We start from the raw sequence: 24978 nt of genomic DNA on the forward strand, positions 1-24978 counted from the left end.
GAATTTTGGGGATTTTTAGAAGGGGGGTTTAGGAGGCAAGATGGAGGATTTTGGGCATTGCCTTGTCCTTCCTCGTTCCTCTTCCTAGCCTCCATCTTCTGTGTGATGTTGGCACTTTGAGATTGGTTTAGAGTAGAAGTAAACAGTCTAACATAGGTGATAGGTATCGGAAAATAACGGTAAATAAAGTACATGTAGTTCTCAGTGTAAAATATTGACACCAGCCCAAGGGCGGGCAGTGTGCTGCAGATCGACCTGCCAGACAGAGCTCTGTGGGTCAGGAAAAGAGTGTAAGAGATAAGAGAAAATAAACACCCTTGAAAACCAGAGCCAAGGAACTCCGACTCCTTCTTTGAGTGCCGGGCTGGAAAAAGAGACTTTTTAACAATGTCGGGGTCATCTTGACCTTAGAGACCCTGTCAGCACCAGAGGTTTTCTCTGCCTCCTCACTGTTTGCATCTGGCCAGATGTAGGGGATGGCTTTACAGGGGCTCTGTGGCAAGGAGCTGCCCCTCCATGAACCACAGCGACCCAGGTGGGTGTCACTGCCAGGGCTGTGTGTGGAAACCACTGCAGGGTTCGGCTGTGAAAGCCTGGAGCTTTGTGTGCAGCAGCCCTGGGTGAGGGTCACAGCTCCTTTAGGGTGTCAGAGCTTGGAGAGGGGTGAAGGTGCTTCTCTGGATAAGGATGTGGGCAGTGCTCTGTCTGACCCTGATCAAGTTAAGCATTTCTAGTAAAATATCAGGGATGGGTGAAATCTCCATCCAAGGGGAAAGCAGCACTTGTGGAGTTTTATGGTAAAACTTGGCAGTAACTGAGGAAAAAAACCAAATTTATTATATAGATCATACTGTGGTGTGATATGTCATTCACATTGCAATTGAATTTGATGGTGTAGCGAAAGGTCTGGAAGGTTTATGGTTTGATACAAAACATTAAACATGCCATAAGTCTTGGATTAAAATAACTGCACGGAGAAGTGCATGCTGTTAGAGAATTGTGAAAATACACATTCCGAGGAAAAAAAAACATTTTTTACACCAGCCAGGCCAGGCATACTTTCTAATGAAGTGAATCCTTTTCAGTGTTTGGAACCAACAGAAGTAATTTAAAAATTCCCAGTTGAAGCATAAAGATTTTATTTAATACCTTTCACAATGACTGAGTGATCGTGATGATGAATTGTGGAGGGCTTTTTCACTAGGAGTCTGCAACAACAAGATAAGGCAATAATCTGTTTCTATGCCTGTGGACATGTATTTGGGATTTTGATTTTTCTATTTTTTTTTTTTTTTAGTGAGTCATGAAAGATGCATGATTCACTAACAGGTTTGGACAAACTGATAATATTAGGTCTTTTCACCAGTGCCAGGATGTTATTCTGTAATTTTTAGTACTTTCTCAAGAAAGACAACATTCAGGCATGACTCAGAAATAACTTAAAAGTGAAAATATTGATCAGTGCTCTAATCTATCTGTAGTAATTTTCATGCCCAAGAGACTGGATGATTTCTTTTCCAGTAAAAGTTTGAAAGTTTTCTTATTGAACAGTAAGCAGGAACTTGTCTGGAGCTAAATCAGTTTTTGATATTTGGGGGTTATTAGTTTGTTTATTTGTTTTTTAATAGGATATTCATGATTAGTAGCTTTTTGCCATCAGTTATGTGTAGTGAGGCAGTAGAAATGTCGATGCTGTGCCATAATGAAACTAATTCAGGAAAAGGCTAACAACCAGCATAAAAATACACCCAGAAAAAAAACCCCAGCAATGCCAGTACAGGTGTTCTTAATTGCTGGTATAGGTAAAAGAATTTGAAACCAGAAAACAGCGTTATCCAGAACAGTAGCAAAGACAAGTTTTCATTGCTCTGAACTGCTGGTACACAGCTAATTCATAGTAGCACTGCCATGTGAAGGAACTGCATATAGTGTCAGCATATAAAACTAGAAATGAAAAATATTTATAGGCTTGCAGCAACCTCTCTATAACCACATGGGGTCCGTGAACTGCTGACTCATCTGGCAGGAGCTTTGCTGGGGGATTTTCTCCCTCAATCCAGTGTTGCTATTTCTATGTCTCTTGTAATTTTGGAGATATTGGAAACTCTGATGCTGAGTAGTTCACAAAAGACAAGGATGACAGAATGTTCTGTGTATTCTACAGAAATCTTGTAAACTTGGTTGAAACACTTTTTTGCCAAGTAATTTTCCATCTACTGAAAGTTCCTTTCCACTCACAAAGTAAGGTGATATTTTTCTGCTAAGTGTCCTATTATTCCAAGCTCTACAATCAGTCTCTTTACACTTTATTTTGAACTGTGCAAATGTTGTCCAGAATTTGTGAGTGTGGCAACTGATTGATGAACTGCAGTAGCTTTGGTTGGCCAAGTTTGTTAATGTGTGTGTGTCTCTGGCTTTTTTCATTTTCCTCTCACAGAGAACTACGGATAGTGACAGGAGAATGGTTTTTTGAAGAGAGAGCAAAGCGCTTCAAACAATCAAATCTTGGAACTGATGTTGTCAGACAGTCAATCCTTCACAAATTCCCAGGTAGGGACCAGGAGAGGGAGATTTACTTGTGCTTTATATGTTCAAAACCTTGTTTCTTGAGTGTTTGATTTGTCTTTCAATCCTGACTGAAGTATAACCAGTATTTTCATCTTACTTTTTTATTTGTGCCTATACAGTGATTTATGAATGACTAATATTCAGGAACGGTAAGGGCTATATGAAAGGAGTATCTCTGTGGAGGTAGGGAGCTGCTGAAAAATTCACTGTCCAAACAGGTGGAAACTCACTGTCCAAAAAATCACTGTCCAAACTGAGAAAGTTTGTTCTCTGTTCCTGCCAGGAAGTTTGGCTGTGTGGAGAGATCTCTGCCTGGTCATTTTTTGCCTTTGGCTCTCTTATTTGTGATAGAGGTGTGTAAAAATCACTCAAATTTTCTTTTTCAACTCTGAAGAAGAAAGGTAAATTTGAGCTCCTGTGCTGTCTGTTGGATCATGGGCTATACACCTGGTATTCAGACTTTCCTTTTGCCCAGGTATCTCAAACAAGCTGCACCTGTACTTTTAGGTGCAGTAAATTGTCTGTCTGTCTGTCTTGGCCAAGCACAGTGTGTGTGAGCTGCTCTGGTACCTTACAGGGTACCACAGGACCACTGGTGTAAGAAATTGGAGTTTCTCCTGATGCTGGTGGTTTGTACTCACTTAATTCCTTCACTCTGAACACAAAGGCTGTTAGGTAGTCTGTTTCAGATGCAACATTTATGCCCAGTTTAATCTCTTATCTTGTATGGAAAGGGACTGGTTTACTGCCACTGGAAAAAAATACATGGTGTAAACTTGTTCCTTGGAAAATACAGACCTTGCTAATATCACTGTGCTTCAGAAACTGTAAAACTGGCAAGTGTGTAAGTTATTAATATTATGTCAGTGGTCAGATTGGGTATTTCATTATTTAATACTTGATAGATATATCGAAAAATCTATTTAACCCATTTTCCCCTACCTTGCTCCTAGTTGAACAAATATTTTAATTATTAAAACATTCTTTCATTCAACACAGATGATACTGTACATTTCAAAATTAAATTTCAGGTTCTTTGGTTATTAAATATTGTCACCAATAAATCTGGAAGTGTATTTCAAGGCAAGAGCTGATAATGAGGAATATCTCAAGCTAAAGTTTTATTTTATTACAAAGATCCCCCAAGGCTTTTTCATTATCTGTTTTTGTAGGTTGTTTGATGTGCGGTGTTATTTGTGCAGAATCTCACCTTTTATTTTCTTTCTCCCTTCACTGCAGACACAGTTTCCAATACAAATGATGAAAGAACATTCAAAGATCAAGCCCAAGAGAATGAAGAAAAGCCAGGTGTACCAGTCTGCTCTACAAATGGGCACAAATCCATCTTTAGCAGACCTAGAAAGATTGGGTAAATCCTTTGGTTTTGTTGTTGTTGGTTTTTGTTTTGGTTTTTGGGTTTTTGTGGGTTTTTTTTTGTGGTTTTTTTTTTTTTTTTTTTTTTGAAAACTGATAAATCTAAAATCAGCTGTATGTGGTTGGAGAGATTTTCTTTTGAGTTTTTCCAGTCTTCCACATCAGCCTCAAACTTCCTAGGATTAGAAACTGCCTCATTTAAAGGCATACTTACTATAATTGGATTGCTGTTTCCTGGGAAATGCAGCAGTAATTGTCCTTCAGCCATAAAGGCAGCAGAAAAAAAAAGTCAATTTTACTTTTGGATTTTTCTTGTTTCTACTCAGAAGTAACAGAGTGTCCTTAAAGGCAGGCTTGCCAGAGAAGCAAATGCAAAAAAAAACCAAAAAACTATTTGTAGGACATGGGGTTTTTATGTGTACTGGTCAGTTTGGCTCCCAAGACAAGTTTTCCTTGGAGCTTCCAGCTGTGCAAGTACAGCCTAAGAGTGTGTGTGTGTGACAGTGAATATACAGAGCTGCTGCTGCTCATCCTGCAGGGTTTAGCCCCAGTTTGGCTCTGCCCTCTGAGGGGAATTCGCTCTCAGGGAACACAGGCAGGTGCATTGACTGTGTGGCTGCACAAGTGGTGTCTGGACCTAGCTGGAGGCTATTGGGTGAGTGGGAAGAAAACCTGAATGGAAGTTCATGTCATGGCTGGAGCCCCAATGGTGTTTGGAAAACTTTGTTTCTGTTGAAAGGAAGAACACATTGTATCAGGGATTCTAAAGATAGGGCAGGTGGATGCTTTCACAGCTTTTTTACTTCTAAGGAGAGATGAGCATGGAATTACCTGCTCCAGTGACTCCAGAAATTAACACCAGTGATTTATCTCTCTTTAATATAGGGAAAAAGAGCATCAGAATGCCTCTGGCCTCCTAAACTGTGGTGAAGAAAGAACCAGTCTAAGGAACCATCTATAATAGACCTAAATTGTGCTCTGAGTCATGCTAAGTGATAGCCATACTAAGAGAGCATTAAAGTTTACTTTTCCAATCCTCCTTCCATTTAAACCCTTTAGGCAAACTAACTAGTCATATTCCCTTGCAAGAAACAATTGTTTTTATAATTGTTATTTATTTTAGTGGTGATGTTTCTGTTTGTGGGCAGAAATGTTTTTGGTGGTGACATTCCCCATAACAGAAATTTAATCCTGCAGGAATTTTACTTGCTTTTCCTGGTATATTTGGTGGCCTCTTTTCTAAATATTTCATTATTGTTCCTCTTCCTTGCTTGCTTCTTCCTCCCTCAGGTTCCACATTCATGTATCTCATGGGTGGATTTGTTTTAGCAAGGCTCTTTTGGGGCCAGCTGCTACTGACAGTGTAATGGGATAACTTATCAGTCTATTGGGGTTTGTAAGGTCACGAGGAATACCATTACTGTGCAAAATTTCATTTCATTCATTTCTGTCCCATTAGGCCATGTGTTGCAGGATAAGGAGGTGATATTATGTTTTTTTCAGGAATGGCATGTTTGGGGCATTTGATACATGTAATTCTAGACCTATCTAAAGAGAAAATACATATAGCATAATTTTGTAGAGAAAAATACACATACTTAGTCAAAAATACTTTGCTAACTATAAACTCCCCCCCAAAAAAAGAGAAGGATTTTAGAAAAAGCAATTCTGGTCCTAAGCTTGAAAAGAAGGAATCTTAATTGGTGTCTTAAAATGCAGTTTGTAGTAAATACAATGTTTTTCTTCCCCCAGGAACCAGTTTCATAGGCAGATTTGGTGCTCTGTTGACCTTTATATCCAGAGTTGTCCATAGGTTAGATGAAATTACTGGACTGTGTACATCACAACTTTGAAAATCTTTTATTCCCTGTTTTCAACAGGAAGGTTATCAGGGCAGTTACCAAAGGAGAAATCACATATGGAAAAGGTGAAGGTGAAAGGAGCACAGGCTCAGAGGCTGAAATGGGCTTTTCAGGTCTGCGTGGAGGCAAATCAGCTCCGTGCTCCGAGAGGTGAGCAGAGTCTGGGACAGCTCCTGCTGGGACTGACCTGGGGCTGTGTGCCAGGGCCCTGGGCTGCTCTGTCTCTTTGGATGCTGCCTGAGAAACAGAGCTTGTGTTCATAAAAAAAACAAAAGACACCAAAAGACACCCAACAGACCAAAAAATTATCTCCGCTTATCTCATCTTACTCTCCTTGTGTTCAGCTGGTGACCAATGTCAGTACCTTGTTGTTTTTGTTTTCTGACTTTTAATGGATGAGCTGTGTTCGTGTTACAGAACTGAGGCTCTTTGGCTTTCTTTACTAATGAAATGTTAATTGATTGTAATTTATGTTTTCTTCTTCAAAGCCTGTTTGCCCTTCTCTTTCCATGACTCTTGTCCCAGTTACTTTATTATTCTTCTGAGCTTAAGAGGTCTCTGCTGGAGCCTCTGATAGCATTGCAAAATTCCAAGAGCAACATTCCTGTCATGTCCTACCTTCAGAATGAAGCCAAAAAGCAGTTCACTGTTCCCTTGTTCAGTTGGATATCCTATTCTGAATATAGACCCACATCCTTTCTTCAGGTGTATATGCCTAGAAATTTTACAATTTGGATTAACAAAATAATAACAATTTGCTGTAAGTTTTAATAGCAATTTCCTGTCTCTAAACTAGTGTTTCCAAAGAGATATGAAGGAGCAGGTAAAAGGAACATCAGGGAGTTTAGCATGCACATAGATAAACCTTCTTGTTTAAGCAAGAACTTGCTTCTCTTTGTTACCTACAATTCAAATCCCAGTTTCTAGATGTTTTGCAATATACCTTAAACTGATGGTGGCAACCTTCTTGATTTCTTTTTGCTAATTTAATTTCTTTTTTTTCCACTGGGTGCTGCAGCCCTACCAGCCAATCCAGTTTTCAAGCCAGTTTTCTTTAATACTTCCAGTTCACTATTTTTTTTTTCACTAAGCTTATTAGGTCTTCTATATCTCACCAGACTTATACCTGACTTCTATGAGACCAGAAGCAGAATTTTTGCTCATTTTCTGCATTTTCATTGAATAGAGATAAGTGAAGGATCTAAGGGATAAAACCTGAGGAATCTGGTGTCTGTGCTGATTAATAGAGGTTATGCAATATTAGTAGCTTTCTCTGAGAGTTTACCAGGATAAGGACAAAGGGATGCTTGTGAGAGGTCTGTGAAGTTCTTTTTGTGTGCCAAACTATAAGTTATCATGCAGTTAACCATGAATGAAGCAAAATAATTTTTTTTGGGTGGTGGAATTCAGCACCGGATAAACTCTCTGTACAGATTTAGGAGTGAAGTAGTCTATAAAGACAGTTTTTATGTTTGATTGCCTTGCTTCACTTTCACACAAATAATTTTTTCTAGCTGGTTCCCAGAGTCAGAGTGCAAGACTCGTTAAATTAAGGGGTATCGAGTCATTATGACAACTTCTTCTCCACTTGTCATCTCATTCTCATCTAGTGAAATTGGTGTCTTGTGCCAAAGCCCAGAGTAATATTGTCAAAATTGGTAGTATTTCACCTACCAGCAGGGAAACCAAGAGAGAATTCTTATTCCTTTTAAATGTTTCCGTTTAAGAGAAGATGTATTGATTTGGGAACAGGGAAACCCAGGCCATGAATTCACCTTTTCTCCTGGTTTATTTCTACTCCAGCAAAAATGTTTAATGCTGAATGCTGTAAATATTTTTGCTGCTGACTGAACTGGGAGGCTGCCTCAGGTCAGGATATTTCTAGGAGAAATAATATGGGAATTTCAGGCTTGTTTACATGGGCACTCCACCCCACTGCACTCAGGTCTTTTCTACCATGAGGAGAAGCCTGGCATAGTCACAACACTATTTTTCTATTGTCTACTTAACATGTTAATAAAATGTGTCAAATCTCTCTCTAATAGCAGATTGATATAAGAACTAAGGACACATTTTAAAATATTTTTTATTGTTTAAAAATGTTTAAAAAGTGCAAAAGATTACACTTTCTAATCCACAGTGTTCACATTTGCCAGTATTTTCTAGCAGAAAATGTTCCGTGGAAAAATTTTCAACTGTTGTGATGTTAGACAGAAACTGGGGTCTGGTGTGCTGGTCACAGATTATTTTTTGTCTCTTTTACGAAACCTCCAAGAAGACCTGTCCAACCTTCCTAAATTTCCACATTGGTTGAAAGAATCAACTGGTTTGGGTCTAAAGTCCTAACTGAACACCAAAAAACCACATCACCAAAAAAACACATAGAAACAGGACAGTGAATAAGTGGGTGTTTTCCTGGAGATGTATGGATAGAGATGGATACACAAGGATTTTAGAGTTTCTGGAGATAGTGCTGGCATTAAATTGGCTGCAGAAGCATTCAGAGGTGTCATGATACTGCAGTTTCCCTTGACACCAGTGGAACAGCCTGGTAGGAATGGCAGCATGAGTTGCCTCTCCTCCTGCTGGATGTGAATGCAGTGTGGATTGAACAGGGACAAACGCAGCTCCTGCAGCCTGGACAAGAGCTGCCCATTTGGGCAGTTCTGCTAGAAGCACTGACAATACTCGAATGACTTGTATGTGTAAAGCAATTTTAATTCATCTTTGCCTGTGTTTTTTCTTTCCAGGTGATCCCCCAGTCCATCAGGGCTCTGTTACTCTCATAAAGTTAGCACAGTGCTTTTCTTGCAGTGGTTTGCTAAATTTGCTAAATGAGCTGTCTGGCTTTGCTCAGAGCAATAACCCTTCCCTCCTCTGTCTCCACTGCAGAGGCAGCACGCTTTCCCTGGGCAGCAGCGGTGCAGGGGCTGCTGCAGGACATGCAAGAGGCAGAGGCAGCACTGCCAAGGCTTCCCTGGCACGCTCTCCCAAGCGCAGCATGACTGCGGATTGCAGCGGGGTAAGGGCAGCGCTGGGCTGGATCTCCCTGGGAGGTTGGTTTGCAGCACAGCAAGGATGTGTGGCATTCACACACTCTTTGAACAGGGAGAGACATAATTCTCTCTCCCAGGATTTTTCCTGGGGAAGGAAGTGAGAAAGTTCAGAGAGAGAAGAGAAAACAATTCTTATCTCTATTTGACACGCCTGTTGTTTGGCACATGTGGAATGTGTTATGGAGATTGTTTACCAAAAGTGATTTGTTAATTGGACTCTGGGGGTGGTTGTTTGGACTGATTGACCAATTAGGTCAAAGCTGTGTCATGACTGTCTGAAAGGGTCATGGGTTTTTCTTTAGCATGTTGGTAGTATAGTATAGCACGTAGAATAATATAGAATCATATAGTATAGCTTAATAAAGCAGCTGTTCAGCCTTCTGAAATCATGGAGTCATTGAAAGTTATTCCTCTGGCTGGGGATCAATCCTGCATTGATAAGGATGAGTCTGACAGAGAAAGTCTGATTTCAGCCTCCGTTCTGCTGTGGAGATCCCTGCCAGAGCAGAGCTCCTCCTGCTCTTACCAGTAATGCGGTTTTTGGTTTGGCAGGCGTTTCTCTTTTGCCTAAAAATTGCTGTGCATGTCCAGCATTAGATAATGAGTTACAGATTCTGAACTGAGAGGACAAGGGGTGGGAAGAAGCATTCTTTGGCACTTTGGAGCCTTGAGTAAGTGCTGTAAAATAAGGATGTGACTTCCAAACATGTGCAATCTCGCATTCTGCCACTGACTGCCAAGGGGAATTTTGCAAGTCCAGCACTTGCAGAAAATCAGGCCAAACTGATTTTAGTTTTTTTCTGGATTCGGACACTGGGTTCTGCATAAATTATTCCATAACACAAAATGTGTTATAAACATGTTATCAGAACGTCAGAACACCTCTCACATGCTGTTAGACCTCTTTGGGGATATTTACCACTAAAGTTTGGAAAAAAGGTAGAAGAGTGCTTAGATCAGACCCCTTGAACACATAAATTTTCTTTCTAACTTCCAGATACTTGGTCTAATATGTTGTCTTTCCTAATAAAAAAATAAGTTAGTGTATATGAAGAGCAGTTTTGGGAGCTATAAATAAATGAACAGTTGTTTTATTTATGTTCTTGTCGGCCTAAAGACTGACTTGTTTTCAAGTGCATTAAGTTTGTTTGAAAAATTCATTTTATTTAGATGGAGTTATGTTATTAGCTTTTCTTTTACAGGTAGGCAAGAGGTCATAATGACATCAAGGATACTGGCTTTATTTAAGGGGTTATACTAGCATAATTTAATTAGTTCAAGTGCGTTTGGTTTTGCTCTGACTGAAATCATTGTGCTAGTACAAAACCCATAGGTTTCTTTCTCTCTTTCTCTCTCTTTCTCTCTTTCTTTCTTTTTCTTTATTTTTCTTTCTTTCTGTCTTTCTTTCGAGTGTTTTTTTCCCCTGATACTTTACCCTGATTCTTCAGCTGCAAACTCAGAATGTAAGCAAGAATTGCATCTTTGTGCTAATTTTATGCATCATCAGTGCTAAGCAAAGCAGATTAAACTGGAATCTAAATATATTCAGTAATAGACTGGATGTTAAAGGAGTTTTGGGGTTCTGGAATCTAATAGAAATTATGCTTTCATAAACAAATAGGACTTATATTTTGTATTTGTGACTTGTGCATTTTTCCTCTTGAGCAGGACATAGGCATGGAAAATGGCATGATTATTCCAGCAAGTGAAAGTGTACCTGAAGATTTAGTAAAGAAGCACTGCAGGAAACCATCTGGAACACCTTCCATTGCAGTTTCTCGGATATCTTTGTCATCAGGCAAGTATTAAGTCCTTTTCTTCTTTCTGGCAGCCTATATTATCAGAGGATTATGCCCATTCTTGTGACTCCTCTCCTTCCGTTCTTAAAACATGTTGAAAGACCAAATGTTAGTTTCATAAACTTGTTCATTCTGAAAACACTTTCCTTTCACTAATCAAGTTTTTACCCCTTCACAAGTTTTACATTAAAAAATGGAAATCCTTTACCCCAGAAACATTGGTACAACATTATTGTTAGATAAATCACATTCTCTTGAGTTGTTACAAGCTTTCATTCACAACTGCATGGTGTTCAGTCATTCTCTTTGTGCCCCCCTGTATGAAATATTACCTGTATATAATATTACTCTGCTCCTGCCATTACATTTCATACCCACTTGACCCAGAAGCAAATTTGGGAAACAGTGTGTGGTCAGAAAACAAGCCCCTCACAGACTTCTTGCCTATTCATTTTTATGTGTGATGCTCTGAACACACCAATCCATCTGTAATTTACCTCATTTCTTTGGAGGCTGGTAGATAGAAAGGGCTCACACAGGAAGGTGCTGTCACAGCCACAGCAGTGGCTAGAAATCCTCTTTTTCTTCCCTCAGATGGGAGGCAGGAGCATCCTGCACTCTTCTGCTTCTCCCAAGCACTCAGTCAGCTTCCTGCAGGGCTGATGGAGTGGGATTGGGTTTACAGGCTTCTCTCTGAAACACAGCAGGACTCTCTTTACTGTAGCTGGATTCAGCCCAAAGCAGAAACCCAGAGGTGTATCCCACAGAGCTAATCCAAGGAGGCAATGTTCTTTACCTCAGACATTTCAGCTTGAAAGTGTCAGTTTCCTTGAGAATACTGCTGAGTGCAACTCCAGGCAGAGATGTTACAGATGGCTACTTATTTAGGAAGTAAAAATTCTCCTGTTCCTGCTACTTTACAAAATAGACTTTTCCATTTCCATTTTCCAAACACAAGCAAAACTACAGGAAACTTGGGAACCTCAGACTACATTTGTCTCTTTGACAAAACTCAAAGGACATTAAGTTCAGGGGAGTGACCTTTCCTGCCACATCAGCTGCAGAGCTGGTAGAAGATGAACAGTTAAAAACCTTTCAGATTCCTACCTGCAGGATCTAAAAGTACTCTCTTCTCTTCCTAAATATATTGAAAAAGTCACACAAAAGACTTATATGGGGAGGACTAAGAGACCTTGGAGAAAGATTTTCTATGTCTTATGCTATGGAGTGGATAAGAGACCTGTAGGACTGAGAGAGACTGCTGGAGTTCTTGAGATTATTTATTTCCCCCTAATTTCTCTACCAGGAACACTGCTAATGACAGAAATACTTTCTACATCCGTCTGTATCCCAGGTGCTTGATTGTGATGCAGATGCTGGGGAGATTTAGTGGTGGTGATGGTGGTAGATGTGACAGTCACTGTGAACACCTGGACAGTGAGTTTTGCAGGCTAACAGGCCTGCCAGAGAAAGTAAAAAACTTGATGACCCATGGTATCATCCACAGAAGACATTCAGAGTAGATAAATAAACAGTACAAGGGTAAAATTATTGCCCAGAAGGCTGAGCAGCATCAGAAAGCATATTTCTTTCTCCATTTATCATAGTGATGTTCAGTTTCCATAGATTTGACAGATAATTAAAATATTGTTTTAATTTTTTTTTTGTTAAAAAAACATTGGGTATGGGACAATACTTGTATGGAAGATGAAATGGAATATTTCTAAACTGTGGCAAACATTTAAATTGTTTTTGTTTCCCAGACCGTAGCAGATCTGAGATAGATTTGAGTGAATCTTTCTCTGAAGGAAATGAGGATACTCTGAGCATAAGAAGCAAATCTGTACCTAGTGCCTTAGACCAGGAACTGGTGAGTAATAAATATGGAAATGTACATTTGGTGGAAATTCTGTTTTTTTGGACCAATGAAATCAGGACTGTGTATCTGTACAAAATATGGGTAAAGCAGGATATTCTTTTGTGGATATTTGATGAGTTTTTAATAGTGTCATCCTCTGAGTATGTTTGCTGTAGAGTGATTTCAATGAATAGTCATGGTTCCAATTTGTAGTTAATTTGCTGTGTGTTTGAGTTCACAGATGAAAGAAACCTAACCTGAAAATAAATTTCAGGCACTAAATTGTACGTGCTCCAAAATTCTGTTAATTCATATTTGCATAGGTTTTAATTTTGATGCTGAGAAAGTTCATAGTTTAAAGGCTTTAATATCTACCTGGTTTGGTTTTCCATTTATCTGTATTTTTAGCAGGAAGACCCAACTTTCTCTTCTGGCAAAGTTGCTTGCCTCATCTTCCTGTTGACTCCTCCATACATCTCCATGCCTTTTTTATGCATTCTATGGACTGCTTTTCCTGAATTGATTCACAACTTCCACCTCCTCTTATGCACATATCCAAGATAGAAGCTTCCATACATCTCCATGCCTTTTTTTGTGCATTCTATGGATTGCTTTTCCTGAATTCATTCACAACTTCCACCTCCTCTTATGCACATATCCAAGATAGAAGCAATCTGCAGATGTGCATCAATGCTATAAAAGATCATCCAAGCTTATTAATTATGCAGGGGGTGGGGGGAAGTTATTTAAATAATTCTTCATCTAATCACAGTTTATTCTAAAGTTTCCAAATGTGTGCTGGTAGCTGATGCATTTTGCCTGTCATAATCCTGCCCTTCCATCTACTCTTTCCAGAAGAGTATTGGCAATGGCAGATGTCTCTCCTTCCTGTGGTGTTGAAATTTGAGTCTTGGTGGAAAACCATGTGAAGGGATTTCCATCTTTTCTTGGATTGGTAGCAGACAGAGAATGTGCCTGCAGGATTGCTTTGGGTTAATCTCTGAGGAATTAACAAAAGACCTTCCTGTGTGTCAGGTGTTGGTGGAAGAAAAACTTCAAAAATAAGTGGTTTATTTTTAAATTGTAATAACAAAAAAGGATGTGTTCTTTATTAAGAAGCTGGAAAATAATGCAGAAGAAAGGCACAAAACAAAAATGCAGACTTTATATTCTTTGTATCTGTTCTGTGCACTAATTGGCATTACAATTTAGATATTTCTCTGAGGCAGCTGCCAGGGATGACAAATCTAAAGAGGTTTTCCATTACTCATTCTTTGAATTTTCTCTTCTTAATCAGAGATTTTATTTTGTATTTCTTTCTTGCTGAGTGAAATTTCAGGTTGGATCTCTGCAACTCTGTAGCTTCTTGGCTAGCACAGGAGACCTCTCTTCTGGCATAACCTTGATTTAGCTGCTCTGGAGTCTGGTGCTAATTCCCCTTTAAAATTCATTCAATAACAGGAGTCACAGTTCTCTGATTTTACCCGTATCCTCACTTTCTCTGCCTTATGAAATGAATTGATTGCATTCATCAGCTTCTGTGCTACCATATTTATTCAGGGTAGCTTGTCTCATAGGAGTCCTTCAGAGTTTTGTCTCATATCCATTATGGATGTAGTGGTTTGAGATAAAAGCTGTATTCCTGCTAGAATTTAGTTTATTTGATATAAGAGCCAAAGAGAAAGGTATCTGATGATGGTAACAACAGCTCCTGCAGCCTGAGAAAAGCTGGAGTTACACCTCCTTCTCTTCCAGCTGAGGTCCTTCAGTCTCTTGTTCCTGGTTGCTGGGAGCTGACAGCAGAGCTGGGGGGGATGCCATGTGTCAATGGGATATGCAGATTGCTGGAATTCATCAGCTGAAAGGATGGGAAAAGCTTTTATCTCCTTTGCTCCCACCTTTATCACAGAAACCCCTTACCCACACAGAGAAATCAGCTGGAAAATTGAATGGATATTTTGCTTCTCTATCTTGGTATTGCTTTTGACAATGAAAAGGGACAAGACCCAAAACCCACATGGTGTGGTACAGATGTATCAAGGAGCATGGGAACCAGCTACATCCAGTGTTGTGGTCAAATGTGAGCACCTTTTCTAGAGAGATGTGTGTTGAATTCCTGACCAAGTAGTGTTCATTACATGCTCAGCTGCTTTTTTTGGAGTAATTGGATAATGTGCATTTTATAGCCCCCGCTGGAGACCATGAGATTAATATCCTACTGGCTTCAACTTTAATGAGCTAATAACAGCAACCAATTTCATAGTTGCAATTCTGTAACAGCTCCTGAGAAATCTAATCGTTGTGGTGCAAAATAAGACATTAAGTTGTATATTAACCTTTCTTTTCAAGTTTTCTGCTTGCAGGCAAAAATTGCTATTCAGCAGTTGTTAGGACTCCATGAAGCAATGTTAGAATTTGAGTGTCTAGACCTGAAACACCCCAATCTAAAAATGTTGCCTTACTTTTTCCCTCCCTCTCTTTAATTATTTTGCAGTAAAAATGTAGCATTGTTTATTTTCAAGTTCACTGGTATGCATACAACAGTGTAAAGGAAAGAGTTTTTCATGTATAGAATTTTTTCTTCCTGCTCCATAGGCAAGTAAGAAAATTATATTCCTGTTCCAAATTTAAAACTAGACTACATCACCTGACATCTGATCTTAATGAAGGGAATAGAAATTATAGGTGGAGTGGTTTGTTGGTTTTTTTTTGTTTTATTTCAGGTTTTTGGGAGGTTTTACTTTTGAATGATTCAGCTGTCTGTCTCCCTGAAATAGTTTGCTCTGTTGTGCCTAGGTCTCCAAGGGTTTTTCCTTTCATTTAGTATAAAGTATCTATTACTTCCTTTTTTTTTCCTGTGGGGTACTAACAGTGCCTTCAACAAATGAGAAAGATAAGAGACCAGCAGAGCAAGCTCATGGTAAGAACGTGAAACTAAATGTCTTCTTCAGTATGTAAATTTTGGGGATAGCTTGTTCTGGTTTCCCTCTGCTCAGTATTACATATGCAATAACAATTGGAAAGTAATAGAAAATCACTTTTAGGTGCTTTCATATCAGTTCAGTCACTGGAGCAAAGAAGAAGAGATGTAACAGCCAGTTTTCTGTAAAGTATGGCAAATCTGCTGCAAGGTTTTTTATGTAAACTGTGAGTTCAATTCTCCAGCAGCATTTCTGCCTGTTCTGCTTTTGCTGATTAGCACAGAAGTCTTTGAGACTCCTGAATTTGAATACAGTATTTCTCTGTTTAGCTTCAAAGAGTGAGAGCAACTAAGCAATAGAGAAGGAGGTGGGTCAAAAGGTAGGGTTTTTATAGCTGCAAAGCAGATATAAGAAACTTGAAAATCTGACGTCCATTAAAATTAAAAACAAAGCCTTTCAAAATATGCCTGCCATAAGGCTTAGGGAAACACTGAAATTTCCAAGCTATGCCTAATAGGATTATAATTATCTGCTGGCATTTTTTCCTGTTATTTTAAGAAAAAGTTAAGTGTCCCGTTAGGACCATCAATCACGTGCAAAAATTTGGTTAGACTTTATTTCATTACTGTGTTTAAAATTGATTTTTTTCTGTATATAGGTTAAAGATGCTAAATTTCAGTCTTGCTTATTAAAACTCAAGCATCTTTATGAAGCTGTGCAATTACTAAACACTTAGTTTGGTGCAATTGCTGATTTTCCACCTTTTTATTATTAATACAATACAGAAATTTAATTACTTTTAAAAATGCTTATCAACAAGCTTGATATAAGACATGAAATGTATGTGTGAAGATTTTCAGTTCTTTAAAAACTGAATCCTGAAACCACAGCTGTCTCTTCCCCTTGTGCTCTGTGTCTGTGTAAAGATGTGGAAAATGTGAACCAAAATTCCTTTACAGAACAGAATTTGAGTGCATCCAGCTTCATCTTCCTAAAGTGGAAAACTTGTGAACCAAAATTAAGTGACAGAGGCTGACCAAATACAGTGCAGAACACGACAACTAAAATGCCTGTTTGTCATTTAGGGCTATCTGGATGAAACAGAAGAAGATATTGATGACATAGTGGCCTCCTGTTATCCAAGAAAGCATGAACATATGACAAGTGGATTATCAACAGTAAGATCTTGGGTAGAAAATATGCATTGTCCTTCCACAAAAGACCATATTTCCTCCAGAAAGGAATTTATTTCATATCACTTATCACATTAATCTTTCATTCTACACTTGAGAAACATCTTTTAACATTCAGATAGACTTTATATTATATTATTAATGCAGCTCAAAGCTAAAATGCTGTTCACTTCAGGGCATGGAAAGAGAAAACTATTTTGCATACTCATTAGCAGACTTCCTCATATGCTGGGGTTATTAACAAGCTTACATGTGGAGAAGGCAAAACAAAGGTGTTTGCTGTGTGTGACTGCTCAGCTTGGCAGAGGAGCACTTGATCTTAATTAAATTGAAACAAAGAGAAGGCTGTGGAGGGGGAGTTCCTTCTCAAAATGCTCTCTGATCTTTTATGTTCTTGGGACACAAACATTTGTCTGTGTTTGCACACATCCCACTTCCATGGAATCATTGTCCATCCCGCAGCTCGCTTTCTCTCATTCTTCATGGCATGATTCCTATGCCACCCACATCTGGAAAGTATTTCTCTTTACTGCAGGGGAGAGGTGCTTGGGGATTAGTTTGGTGACAATAAAGAGGTAGCTGCACCTAATGGTAGCAACAAAATTGGTATAAGAAAGTTCTGCTGTTGATTATGCAGGCTGTTAATCACTGGGAAAGAAAATAGATAATAAAAGCAACTGTTAACATGTCTAGTTTATTGTTATCTGCTGTGTACCTCATTTTTGGGATCTGTGGGCAACTGATGATATTATCAGAGAGTCCTCTCTGGCCACCTTCTTTATGGCTTGTGTCTAAGAATAGCTCTGGACTGCACAAAGCTGTAACTCTGTGTAGAGTGTGTGAGTGCTGAAGAGGATGAAGAAAGATGAGTCTGAATACTAAAAGGGGGAAAATTATTGTCTTTGACAATAACTAAAGAACTGTCCTTTATAGACTGCACCCCCATTAGTCTCTGTGCAAGCCAGGCCAGGGGAATGCCCAATGAAGCTCTTGGTCCCAAACAAATGGAGTTGGCTGAATCTAAGCTGACAGAGCATTTTGATGTTTTACGTCTGGCTGTGTCAGACCATTTTCCCCTCTGATTTTTGTTGCTCACTAAGCAGACACACCATGTCAGACCTGAGCTCTGTAGCCTGTGCACACTGGGCTAATTACACCCCTTAGCCCAGGCTGGCAGTGACTCACAGCCTCCAGTGCTTGCTGATCCCAGGCATTTTATAGACAGAATGATTTTCATTTCCTCTGAATATTGATAGGAGGGTTGCAGGGGCTTAAGTGTTTTCTCTGATTTAGGAACTGCATTTAGAGATCCTTCCCTCTGTGCTTCAGGCAGCATCCTATCCATGTTTTGGGTTTTGTCCTTTGCTGTAGATTTCCCTCTGACCTTTCTCTTAAGCAAAGTGCAGCTTTTCCAGGGCTGTAGGTTTGAGATAATCTCACATCTCAATGCTCCCACATCTCCTTATTCACCATGACATGATTTTTAATGTCACTGCATGCAATGTTAATGGCAAAGTTGTGAATGGCCAGCTGCTTCTCCCTGCAAGAGAAGGGCAATTTTACAGGTTCATTTCTTTATTCACCTTAAGTGTTACTAACATTTTCCCATGATATTTTTACTTTCACTTTGATTATTTTAAGCCTTTGAGCCTTCTTGCTCAGTATGATTTTTTATCTTGTGCTATCTGTCAAATGACTTTTAACTATTAAATCACATTGAAATAATGTTATTAATGAACAGTAGACTCATAACTGTTTTTTCTCTTTTCCTTTTCCTTTTCCTTTTCCCTTTCCTTTCCTTTTTCTTGAATTTGAAATAAGTATGGCTAGTCTTACAATGACTATTTGAGGAAAAGAAAGAAATATCACAAAGGATAAAAGACACTTCAAATCTACCTGCAACATGAATGAGCAAAAATAGAAAAGGAAAGTGACATTGAAGAGAAATTGTATCTGTGTTAGTCTTTTACTTTGTGTTTTCCCAGTGCTATTGCATGAACTGTGAATTCAGTTTTCTCTTCATCCTTCTTCCACCACATATTTATGTGTTGCTGTCAAGACCCACCCCATCAGTGAGACTAAAATGTTCCAGTGCTTTACTGCAGCAATAAGATATGAGGCAAAACAAATATAATTCTTAGTGAGGTATCAAAATAAGACTCTGTGTCCTTCATATGTTTTTTGCTACTTACTAAACAGGAATATGAGTATTTTTCTTTGGGATTTTACATTTAGTGTATGCAATGTCCAGTGTAAATTCTACAGAACAGAGTCTGGGAGTGGGGGACAAAAGTCAAGTTTATCAAATTTTATTAAATTTGTATAATTTTATTCATGGTTGGCAAGCAAATCAGAAATTGTGTTTGCATAAATTCAAGGGTCAGGGGCCATCTATTTGTTTCAGACCTTCTATCTTTTTTTTTTTTTTTTACCCCAGCCATTCATCCCTTGCTGCCTGCTTACATAAAGATTGAGGGAAAAAAAGTATTTAGATTAGAGAAGAAGTGTTTGGAGGAGAAAACAACTCATCCACCTCCTTGTATTGGTATAACCTTGAGGTGTTTTTTTTTTTTTCTGAAGTGGGCATACAAATTGTTGCAGGGATAATTTAGGCATTTTTTAGCACATACTGGAGTGGTTAAGTTCCCTAACAGTATAAAAGGATATTTTCATGTATTTTAGAGGTGGAAATGTATAAATAGTAAAGGCTGGAATTTAGCTCAAGGCATGTTAGAAATTGGAGGAAATATGTCACTTGGTTGGTATGTCTTGATAATTCTCCAGTAATTCTAACCAGTCCAGTTAATGGAATTTCATACAATTATAAAAAGGATTAAAAGGACAACAATTTTTCTTTCTTTTTTTTTTTTTTCTTAATTAAGGATAAAGCCAGCCAGCATAAATACATCAAAACCACTTCTTTTTGCTGTTTATTTTTCCTACATGAGATATAAAATTAAATTTAAGAGTAATAATTGCTTATGCAAATAACACTTTTTCCTGTCTGTTGTTGTTTACCACATTGACACAGAACTGTTTATCCCTTGAGCCTCCTGTGCTGCAGGGGCCTTGGGCAGGGTGCTTGGAGAGCTGGCTTTTGTCACAAACCAATTCCTTCTGTGTGGCCCTTTCCCTGGACTGTGCCCTTCCCTGCAGCTGCCAGGGAAGGAGATGGATCAAGACACAGTTGGTGAGATCCTGCTCTGGCAAGCAGAGGAGGGAAAACGTGTCCCCCAGTAATGAATTACCATATTTTTTTCCCCAGAGTGACATGTTTCAACATTTTAGTGCAATTGTCATCTGTCCTTACAAACTCCACAGAGAAACTGCCCCTCCTTACAGAGGCACTGATGCTGCAAACAGAGGAATGCTTAGATTTTGGCTGGCTTCAGGGAGGAGTGACATGGACATGTAAATGAGAACAAATCCAGTGTAATCCAGTGTGAATCCAAACCTGCTGAGCTACTGTTCTAAAACATAACTTGTTTATTTTGATACAGAGATGACCTCATTTCTGTGTAATTACTTTGAGCCATGCATCCTTCAATACTTGAAGTGTATGGAGAACACAGCATTTCTCTGATTTGGTGATACCTTTTTCTTGCTTTCTCACTATGGCTTTGCAATGCAAACTTCCTTTACCTTTCTATATAGATAAAGATTTCTCACTGCACTTACTCTTTCCTATTGCAGTAGTCTAATGCTCTTTTCTCTTGATCTTTTGCACTGACTTCTTTAAAGAACTCCCCAGAAGGTTCTGACAGAAAATGGACATATTTAAATGTTCCCGAAGCAGATGGTGACACTGTGAGTTCTCCTGAATCCTCTGCTCTAGCTTACTTTTAAGGTTTCTCTCTCCTTTCTCTCTTTTTATTGAAGACTGTACCTGGGTGTCTTGCAAGGTTCCTGTATGTCAGATTTTAGGTGGTTATATATGTTTTGGAGCAATTTTATTCAATGACTCAAAAGGAAAGGCATGCCAGATTTCTCAAATGCTTTGGTTCTGGCAATGTGCATATTTCTCCAGTTTTCTTTAAAAAATATTCAGGTTTTTTCCTAAGTGTAAACTTTTGGAAGAGGGAATCCTCATAGCAGTACTCTGCATTTTATGAGTGTGAAGGAAGAGGGATTGAGGGATGATATATTACACTGTAGCAGAAAAAATTGTGGTATTATTAATATAATTTTTTTACTTTACAAAATATGAAGAAATAGGGTGAGGGTTGAATTTTGCTCCTTCTTTTAGAATTGTTAATGAGAGGCAGGTGTCACTTTAAATAAATGCGGTTTTATACTATTTCCATTATGGGAAGCATCCCTGTAAGTTTTCCTAAGGGCTCTGTCAGCAGTTGTCTTACAAGACTCAGTAAAAATTAGGTGAGCCAGAGAAGTGAATTTTTTTTTTTTTTTTTCTGCTTGGAACTTACATGAGCTTACAATTTATGTAGCCTATCTGCTCTTCAGTCCATATATTAATTAAGAGGTGGTAATTTAAATTCAGTCATGTTTATAAATGGTTTTGAGTCTTGCATGGAAAAACATCTGTCTAGACATTTAAACTACTATTAACTACAGCTCTTATTCCCTTCACATCAAATCATGGCAATTCTATTCTATGATATAGCTGTTTCCATAGAAAGTCCTAAAAAGTGTGACAATATTGCAAGGCTGTAGCTTTATGAAAAAAAAAAAAAAAAAAGCAGCATATTTTGGGAAAGAGCAGAGTGTTGGAGCCTCTGAGCCCTTTTTCTGTCCCCCTCCAGACGAGCATTAACAGCATGGTGAGTGTTTACAGTGAAACCGGTGACTATGGCAACGTGAAGGTCAGCGGGGAAATCCTCCTCAATATCAACTACATCTACAAAACTGGGGCCCTCAACATCCTGGTGAGGAGCTGCAGAAACCTGGCCATTGCAGACGAGAGGAAGCAAAGGACCGACCCGTAAGCACTGAGAATTTAATTTCCTTCTGCTCTGCTGGGGTGTCCCCAGCACATCCCATCCTGGCTCTAACCAGGGCTTGGGACTCAAGCCTGGGAATTCACAGGATCCAGTTGGTACAAGCAGCATTTTGGTGATGGCTGGGTTTGGGTTCCCTGTGGGAAGGGCATTTCCAGTGTCCTTCTTAAGGCAACATGTACCTGTTCTGGGGAAACAGTAAAACTATTTAAATTTCCAACCTATTTGATACTAAAAGGGAAAAAAATACGAAGGAATGGCCAGGCAGCATTGAATTTCTTTTACTTCTGTAATCAAAACTGAAGTATAGGAGAGGAGTGATGCTCTGGAAGCAAAGATTAATGGAAATAACTTTGTTTTCATGGGCCCATATACTCACTTTGCAAGCACCATATTTTCACAGAATTCACAGAATCACAAGGTTGGAAGAGACCTTCAAGATCATCGAGTCCAACCCAGCTCCAGCACCTCAACTAAACCCTGGCACTGAGTGCCACATCCAATCTTTATTTAAACACATCCAGGGATGGTGACGCCACCACCTCCCTGGGCAGACAATTGCAGTACTTTATCACTCTTTCTATAAAAAACTTTTTCCTGATATCCAACCTATATTTCCCTTGGCACAGCTTAAGACTGTGTCCTCTGGTTCTGTCAGTGCAGCCTGGAGAAAGAGCCCAGCCCCACCTGAGCACAGTCACATTTCAGGGAGTTGTAGATGGTGATAAGGTCACCCCTGAGTCTCCTTTTCTGCAGGCTGAACAACCCCAGCTGTTTTCTGAGCCTCTCGTAATAGTTTTCAGTATAATACGTAAATTCTCTCAGCAGAAAGTAACAGTTAGTGTCTATAATAATGATAAATCTATGGTATAAAAAATTACAAAGTTTTTAATTCTCTTGTGGTTTGGTGTATATCTTGTCATATGTGACCAGCTGGTAATCATATATGGCAGAGGGGAAATTGTTAGGAAAGCTTGTTGCATTTCTGAGGATAAATAAATTAATTTAGCTCTACCTTTTCTTGTTCTGATCTTATCTGACTTATACCACCACGTTTGTAGGTAAGGGCCATACTTCTCCATGTTTTGCATATTCTCTGTTACGTGTTTACACTCTTTATACTGCAAAAACGAATTTCCTCATATGTGTTGCTGATGCAGCAATGTCAGGTCTTTGCTCAGACTGGTCATTCTATATTCCTTGCTAACCCTTTGCTCCCTGCTCTGCAGATATGTCAAAGCCTACCTTCTGCCTGATAAATCCCGTCAAAGTAAGCGTAAGACCAAAATTAAAAGTAACAGCACCAACCCAGAATTTAATGAGACGCTGAAGGTGAGAAGAGTCTCTCTCTCTCTTGTGCTCTGATGAATGTTTCACTTGTGCTCACAGGTATTTTCTATATGTGTTCCAGTACAGGGATTAGAACTTGGAAGAAATGCCTCAAAAGGGAAGGTGTTTAAGCACAAACATCTAGCAAACCTGAGTTCAGTTTGTGGCTTTCAGCATTAAGAAATTGGTTTTGTTTGGTTCTCTCCTTTGTGGTTAAAAATACAAGCATCTAGCAAACCTATGAGTTCAGTTTGTGGCTTTCAGCATTAAGAAATTGGTTTGTTTGGTTCTCTCCTTTATGGTTAAAAATTCCATTGATTTCCATTCCACAGATCTATTTCAAAACTGTTGATGTTCCCATCTAGCCTGGCCTTAGAGTTGTTAAAAGCACCTTAGAGGTTTTATATGCCTGATGCTGAAACAAAGCCAGATTAGAACTTCCTGTCTAACTGATTTAGAAGAGAAAATAACATTTTGCAGTAAGATCTGAATTCTTCTTGGAGGTTTAACTTATTTCTAAAGCAGAACTAACTTTGATAAAAAAATATTAGCATCTGCTTCACTATTTGTCTTCTTAAAAACCCGTGGTGAAGTTCATTTTCTGTTTCAAGCAATGGGCTTGATGTCCCTGAGGACACAATGCCCACAGCTCTCCCATCCCCACCAGAAAGGCTGAACTCTGCTGAGCTGCTTATTCACCTCCCTGGCTTTGTGGGGCAGGTGGGATTGGGGGGGCTGCTGCCCCTTCTCTGCCTCTCTGGCACCTTGACCTCAAGGCTCCTGATGCTTCCCTTTCCTACCAACTGAAAGGAGTTATCCAGCAGGCTGCCATGAAACCAGAAACCCCTTTTAACTTCTCCTGAATTTATTTATTTATATTTATTTTTTAAATTTCACTTACATTTTAAGTTTCCTATAATAGAAGCAAACAGATGTTCCCTGGCTGGTGTACTTGGCTTAGCCTGGCTACAAAACCATTTTGCAGGCACACACACTCGGTCTGGCTGTGCTGCTTGCCAAGGGAGAGACTTTTATAGCCTCATTTTTAAATGGTATAGAGTAAAATTAAGGCTTGTCTGAACTGGGAAAAATAAAGTATTTTACCTTATTTATCAAGTAATATAGCACTAAACATAAGTGCTGGCTGAAGATAGGACAGAAGTTTCTCAGAAATGCGGATTGTAACAAAAGGGAGTTACCTGAAATGTGCGTAGGTAAGGAAGAGTTGCTCATTCCTACTGAAAATCCTGTTAAAAAAAAAAGAAAAGAAACATAAATATATCTGGCTTGTATCTTCCCTCTTTGACTTTTACTCCATTGTTGCAGAATATGAGGTTTCTCACAGTGGAACAGCTGGCATAGAGGGTTAGGCACTGTAAATGTATCTGTACATAATTGGCCAACTGACTTGACTGGTTCAGCTTTTGTCCATGCCCAGATATTGTTCCTGATGCAAAAATAAGACATCTGGGCTTCTTCAGCTAACGCTGGGAGAAGGGTGAATGTCAAGGAAATAATAGGCTTTTTGCTAAAAGTAGAGTGTGCAGAGCCAGAATTCCAGATGTTTATAATTTTCTGTGTATTTGCTAGACTACAATGCTAGTATTTTAATAGCTTTGATATATTAATATCTAGATGTGATTTTTTAAAATAGTTTTGGTATATTAATAGCTAGACATGAGTTTTTTAATAGCTTTCAAACCCAGCAATGATTACTGACAGGCTCAGTGCATGCCTTGCAGATGCTGCTGTATGTGTTTTCAGAACAAATTTTTGTAAGATACAAAGAAAAAATTGGAAATGAAAGGTTGCCTTCTGGAAAGCAATGTTAAGCAGACTGTCTATAGGGATGAAAGAACCAGTGGGGCTGCTTCTTTTTATCAACCTGGATGTTGATCTGCTCCTTTTCCTAAACTTGTAGGGAATTAACTTGTAGGATCATATTTTTAAGCATCATAATTTACTTTATAGTCATAAACACTCAGTAAACTATACCAAAAGAAAAGCCACAATAGTGATAGAATTTATGTATATATAAATTATCACTGGATGTATACAGA

At 38.9% G+C, this 24978-nt stretch overlaps 1 protein-coding gene across 1 annotated transcript in view; it reads left to right on the plus strand.

The window, feature by feature from the left end:
* SYTL5 (synaptotagmin like 5) overlaps positions 1-24978 on the plus strand; it is a 50099-nt gene that overhangs the window by 18377 nt on the left and 6744 nt on the right. The window contains exons 3-12 of the mRNA XM_041399897.1: positions 2438-2550; positions 3808-3937; positions 5823-5954; positions 8697-8826; positions 10529-10658; positions 12423-12529; positions 16524-16616; positions 20373-20438; positions 21395-21573; positions 22819-22921. Coding sequence (XP_041255831.1) covers positions 2438-2550; positions 3808-3937; positions 5823-5954; positions 8697-8826; positions 10529-10658; positions 12423-12529; positions 16524-16616; positions 20373-20438; positions 21395-21573; positions 22819-22921 — 1183 coding nt within the window. The remainder of the gene's footprint in view (positions 1-2437; positions 2551-3807; positions 3938-5822; positions 5955-8696; positions 8827-10528; positions 10659-12422; positions 12530-16523; positions 16617-20372; positions 20439-21394; positions 21574-22818; positions 22922-24978) is intronic.

Source organism: Onychostruthus taczanowskii, unplaced genomic scaffold (genome assembly GCF_017590055.1).
Source record: "Onychostruthus taczanowskii isolate IOZ18803 unplaced genomic scaffold, ASM1759005v1 scaffold17, whole genome shotgun sequence".
Lineage (NCBI taxonomy): Eukaryota > Metazoa > Chordata > Aves > Passeriformes > Passeridae > Onychostruthus > Onychostruthus taczanowskii.